At 35.9% G+C, this 6,417-nt stretch overlaps 1 protein-coding gene across 1 annotated transcript; it reads right to left on the reverse strand.

The window, feature by feature from the left end:
* Positions 1–3,986: 3,986 nt before the first annotated feature.
* LOC126802925 (protein LOW PHOTOSYNTHETIC EFFICIENCY 1, chloroplastic) lies at positions 3,987–6,417 on the reverse strand. The gene has a single exon (XM_050530643.1). It carries the CDS (start codon positions 6,242–6,244, stop codon positions 4,151–4,153), a length of 2,094 nt encoding a protein of 697 aa, XP_050386600.1. The 5' UTR covers positions 6,245–6,417; the 3' UTR covers positions 3,987–4,150.

Genomic DNA, 6,417 nt, shown 5'->3' on the forward strand with positions numbered 1-6,417 from the left:
TATCGCTCTTGTACCTCTGTATTGGACTCAATTAGTACAATATTCATGCATATTTCTTGTCATTCATCTAATACAAATTTACGTCATGAAGTCTCTCAACTATTGCTTTTTGAGATTGAGGAGAATGAAAAAGAAAAGAAAAAAGATAAAGCGCGTAATCGAACTACCACCCAAGCCATCTAGGTGCCAACTAGTCGGAGACTAGTCATCTAGTCAGCTGACTAATCGATCAGCCTCCTTCCTAGCTATGGGAATATGTCATAATTACTAATTAGGCAGTGCATAATAGTCGCATATTTGTGCGACTTTTATTATGCTAATTATTTCTATTACTTAGTTATTTTATTATGTTATCTTTTTTTTTAAATTAATTTTATGGGAGTTTCTATTCATACCTCCCAAAATGGTACTTAGACCTCCATTTTTTTCTTAGATAATTTTGACTTAGTCAATGCATATGAAATTATCAAAAACAATTCTTAACTTATCTATTCTAAATTACAAATGTAGATAATTATCCTTAATATTTATTGCTAGAAAATCCCAAAATGGGATATCAAATTGCATAAAATGATTTAATTGATTACCTTTTTTTTATAAACATCATAAATCAAAAAATTAAATGTAGATGATTAACTTCAAATTGAATGTACACGATTTAATGTATAAACTATATAACTATCTAAAATTTTTCTCATAAACTTTGATTTGAGTCAAAGAACAAAATTCGTTCATTAGAGGTTAAAATATTTCATATACGTTGATGTTAATTCTTGGTAAGTTGCATATATATATATATATATATATAAGTGAATGAAAAAATTAGTCTACCAATTTTATTATAAATTTAGAAAATAAGTGGAATAGTGAATTAATTCAAGAAGATAGTTTATGTGATTATTATACATTTTTCGAGTTCTTTACAATAAATAAATTTGAAATAGAGTATGAAAAAAATTAATTAATAGTAGTCTAATTTAATATACCAAATTAGATATGCGGCATTTTAGGAAAACTATAGACGTCTAAATAACATTTTAAGTATCTATAAGAGCAAAATGGAGGTCCACTGAGTAAGGAGGTCTAAATACCGTTTTTAGATGTATGAATAGAAACTCCCTAATTTTATTTATTTTTAGGTTTATTTGACTTCCAAAAAGAAAAGGAGATTAATTCCACAATTAATGGGCTTTGGGGCTGGACGTGAGAGACATAGGTTAATTAACCTATTTGAACCAAAGAAGTGATATATAGAGAGGGGGAACAGCCGAACAGAGGGGTGGAAGCCGATAGAAGAGAAGAAAACAAAAACTCTCAGACTCACCTTCAATCTCCTCAAGTTACAACTCACATTTTCTCAAGGTGTTAAAATCTCATCAAGCCTCCACAAGAAAAAGAGAGTTCAGCCTCTGCTCCTCCAGATCATCTCTCATGTATTATTTGATGTTCTTATTCAAGATTATGTGTAACTAAACTCCTTAATAGTTAGGGGCTGATCAAAGTCCTATATATGTCTTTGATTTCAAACCCCAATTGATTTATATAATTTTATATGATAATTTATTCACTGATTGTTCATTGATAATTCTATTGCATGTTTTATTAGATCGACACTTTGATGCATATTTTAGAGTTTATTATTTTGAATGTGTTTATGACCGACATATCGTTACACATTTTATGAAAAAATAACAAGTTCTTTGCATGTACTTGTGTGAAGTGATTCCTTGGTAATCTAAGGCTACTGACATTGACCATAGATTCTTGTTGTTACTCAAACGTTCTTAAAACTTCATGATTTCAGTTATTTTGGTTTAGATACCGACATTTCATAGATCAATTAATTGAGAATATAATTAATTCGATACCGACATTCGCTTAACATGAGAAGTAAGAGAATGAAACATGGTTAATGACCTAACAACATTGACTTAACTATGAGTGCATTCATCTATAATTATTGACATTGTTTTGGGCTGATTGAAGCATATCTAGTGGTGGAGAGAAGTTCCTAGCTATTGTTTCTCTCATATTTACATATATATTCACTTTTTAATATTATGTTTTCAGCAGTATTTCTGTCTTATTTGTTTTACCAATCAAACCAACTTTGAATAACCTTAAAATTTGTGTGGTAGTCCTCCAATGTATCTAGTTAGTGTATATTTAATTTCATAATTTTTTGTTGAGTCTAGATTAGCTAATTAATTAGGTTTCTGCTCCTAGGATGAGTATGCCAGATTTCTGGTTTACGCGTCTGTTTGTGTTTCTTGTGTCTTTAAGTCTTAGTTTCATCAATACTCTGTGGATAATGACCCCCTATTTTCCGTATACTACATTGATATAATTGATTTGATAATAGGGTATCCAATTGCGTCTATCCAATTTTGGCGTCGTGTCGCCGAGAATTGTTTAATTTTAAGTCTTAAAAGTTTTGTTTTTAGTTTTGTTTTGTTTAGGTTTATTTATATTTATGAGTCTTACATTATTTATTATGTGTAGGAGCTTCTTGTATGCAAACTCGCTACTCTACAAGCTCTGAACCACTGTTATTTGATCCAAAGATTGAGAGAGCCACAAAACAAAACAAGAAACAACAGAGACTACATGTGAACACGAGTAACAGTGGTGGTGAGGATTCTGAGCCTGAACACCATTCTGATTCAGAGATAGAGTTTGAAAAAGAGCAATGTGTTCCAACGCCTCCACCATCACCACGACCAATGGCCGCTAAACTTAAGGAGTCCTTTATTCTGGGCACATGTGCATTAGATTCACCAGTTGTGCAACCAGACAATTTGGGGGCTTACTCAATTGCCCTATCTCTAATTTCAAATCTACCACACTTTAGAGGCACTCATTCTGAAGATCCACAAGACAATCTTAATGAGTTTATAGCACTGTGCAGAATACAGAAGTCAACAATAGTGGATGAGAATGTTGTGAAACTTATTTTGTTTTCTTTTTCCTTGAAAGAGCAAGCAAGGGCATAGTACAACTCACTGACTTCCCAATCTATTGACTCATGGGACAATATGTGTGCTGCATTCATAAAGGAATTCTATTTAGCCTCTCGCACCAAGATTTTAAAGAAGCAGATCAGTACATTTAGGCAGAGAGATAGGATGAATTACATGAAGCGTGAAGTCAATTCAAGGGTCTACTACATCAATGCCCCCATCACAAGTTTGATCTCAACACTCAAATAGAGTACTTCTATGAACGACTTGATTCACTCAACAAGCAAAAACTTGATTCGGCTTGTAGAGGAAATTAGTGAAATCAGACTGGAGCTGAAGCTAAATAAATTTTGGAGAATCAAGCAGAGAACGGAAGACAGTTTCAGTCACGAGATAGATCCATGGGTGCTAGCAGAAGATCTGTGAATGCAGTAATTACAATGCATTTACCAGTTCTAATAATTCAAAACGATCAAGGTCACAATGTCCTTTATCAACTCACCTTATAAAGTATTAATTGATGAAATTAACAACCTAAGAACTCAAATAGTTTAGACCTATAGATGGAGGGCAGCAGAATCAGTGAACAAACAGAAATATAAGTTTCATTGAATTAAAGAAATAATGAAAATTGTTAAACTCATTGGTTTCTTCTTTCTACAAGTTCACAACAAACTGCCTACCATCAAAGCAAACATCATTGTTACTCTATATGCTGACAACGGCAAGGAGGACAGTTCCATATTTAGATATAAGAACATGTAAGTCGTCCCTCATGTTTCTAATCCTTATTCTGGTAGAGTATATAAATTAGGCTCAACGGATGAGTTCATTTGGAATTCAGATATCAATGGATTACTTCCACAAAAGAATAAGTTCGCGAGATATTCATTTGCTTAGGATGAATTCCAAGCAGCGCAACAATTGGGAGAAATAATCTGGTTACTGAAGGCTTAAAAATCATGTATCGATATACAACAAAAGACATCAAACAGATCTGAACTTTAAAGAGTGAAGTAAACTTTTACTTACAAATCATTAAATTTGTACATTGGGTGTACATTCAGATGGATGAACAGAGAGTTCATGGTAACTAATTCCACACAGGTTTGTCAAGGGGGTATCTTTCCTTTCTCTCTCTCTAGCTATCAAGTATCAAGTGGTTTACATCTCTGAATTCTTCAAAAGGTTTAGGCAGAAGATTTTTTACTCTGCAAATTTTCCTTTTTATGAGGAGGTGGACGAGGCCCTAAGAGTTTTAAATCAAAATTATCTCCAAGATCCACTGAGGATTGAGCCAAAATATCATAAGCCTTTGAAGACAGGTGGATGCCCTGACTTTGAGCCCTCAAATACAACTCGTATGCAAGCCTCGGCTTACCTTCCTTGGCAAGAGCCTCAATCATCATTTCATAAGAAACATTGTTTGGAGGAATATTGCTAGCTTTCATCCGATTAAACCAGTCAAATGCATCAGCACTGCTTGAATCATTTCGTGCACAGCCACTAATAATTGCATTGTATGTGACCACTGTTGGCTCAATCCCTGATGACACCATCTCTTGAAGGATGGTCTCTACCAAATTAAATTTTCCGTGTCCACTGAAAACTGAGGCCATAATTGTGTAGACATACAGGTTGGGTTTTACACCAACTTTGAGCATATGTTCCCACACCTGTCGAGCCTCATCATAGAGTTTCCCTTTTTCAAGGGCACTTAGCAAGGCTCCGTAAGAAAGCACTGTGGGTTTTTGACCTTGTTCCACCATTCTTCTAAAAATCTGGATAGCAGCAGAAGTTTCTGCAGCTTTTGAACAGGCTACAAGAACTGCATTCCATTCCTTACTTCTTGGTTTAAGACCTTTCTCTTCCATCTTGTTGAGCAACCTGACACCCCATCTCCAAATTCCCTTTTTTCTAGCAGCAGTCAGAAGAACATTAAAGTGAGATACTACCAATTCATACGACATGTTATTTGGCTTTGGCCCCTTGTCCAACATATCCTCATAAATTTCCAAAGCTGCCCACCATTTCTTAGCCTTCCCCATCAGCCAAATCACGTGATTACAGACGGATATACTAATTTCAGAATGCCTTTCTCTTATCCTACTATACAATTCTTTTGCCACATTATAATGGTCTTCACGGGTACAAGCCCACAAAAGGCGCTCATGTTCTGCACGACCAAGTGGAATCCCAGTGTTGTCCATTTTTATTAAGAGTTTTAGCACATTGATGCTTAAATTATCATTCATCACTAGCCACTGCCGCATCACTTGGTAGCAAACACGTTTTGTAAAGCTCTCGAGCTTTAGAAACTCACTTTCCCAGTCTTCTTCTGAAACATTACTTATATCACCATTACGATACTTTTCTCTGAACTCGACAAAGAACTCTAAGGCTCCAGTTCCATCTTGCATTCTTTGGTAAGCCAGCAATGTCGTAGAATAAGTGACTGGAGATGGAATCATGCCCTTCTTCTGAACCTCCTCAAGGACATCAAGAGCCTTAGTACTCAGTCCTTGTTCCACATAAATCGCCATTATAGTATTGTAAGTTATAATATTCGGTTCCACCCCTTCCTGCATCATATCAGCCAGCACTTTCTCCATTTCTCCAAACTGTTTAGATTGCTTAACTGCACCCAAAAGACTATTAAAAATAAACAAATTTGGTGCAATCACACCATTAGTTTCCTCATTCCTCCTCTTAAGCCACTCCACAACAGAAAACGCAGAATCCATCAACTTGTCTCTTCCAAAACCCCTTATCATGGAAGAGAACACTTGAAGAGGCAAGTCACCCTTCTCCTTCAGAACCTCTTCCACATCATCTGCTGTTTTCGCAAACTGTAACCTCAACGCTAGTGCACGCACATCAACAACCTCACTCTTCCCCTCCCAATTTCCTCCTCCTCCTCCATTAGCTCTCCCATACACCTCATCATCTCCACCCTCCATACCACCATCCCTACTCCCACATTCCCCCACCAACCCATCTTCCGACACCGATTTCTCCACACTAGTCTCATTCCCAACATCCTGTTCTTCCAATGCCCACGCCAACACAAATGTCTTGCCTTTGTTTACCTCACAATTGCTAGCAAGACTCCCACACCCAAAACCAAATTTCAGAACTGCACTAGTTGTACCCTTACAAACAGGAAAAGCAAGACCCCACATCTTTTTCCTTCTCCTCCTCCGAATACTAAGTTTATTACAAGAGCCCAAGTTGGGAAGTATCCAGGTTTCAGCTCTAGAGGGTGAAGTGATTAAAGCTTGCATCTTTGTTGTTGGTTAGTAAAGTTTGTGGTTACATAATTGGTAGTTAAGTTTTCATCTTTACAAAAAAGGAGTAAAGCTTTAAACTAGAAGAGAAACAAGAGCAATGAGTCTATGGAGATGATGGGTTGTGACATTCGTACCTGGAACTCCAAAAACTTGCAAAGCCAGCTGAA

Source organism: Argentina anserina, chromosome 7, assembly GCF_933775445.1.
Source record: "Argentina anserina chromosome 7, drPotAnse1.1, whole genome shotgun sequence".
Classification (NCBI taxonomy): Eukaryota; Viridiplantae; Streptophyta; class Magnoliopsida; order Rosales; family Rosaceae; genus Argentina; species Argentina anserina.

Coding starts and splice junctions, on each gene's coding strand:
- LOC126802925 (XM_050530643.1), bottom strand. CDS start 6,244: ATGCAAGCTTTAATCACTTCACCCTCTAGAGCTGAAACCTGGATACTT.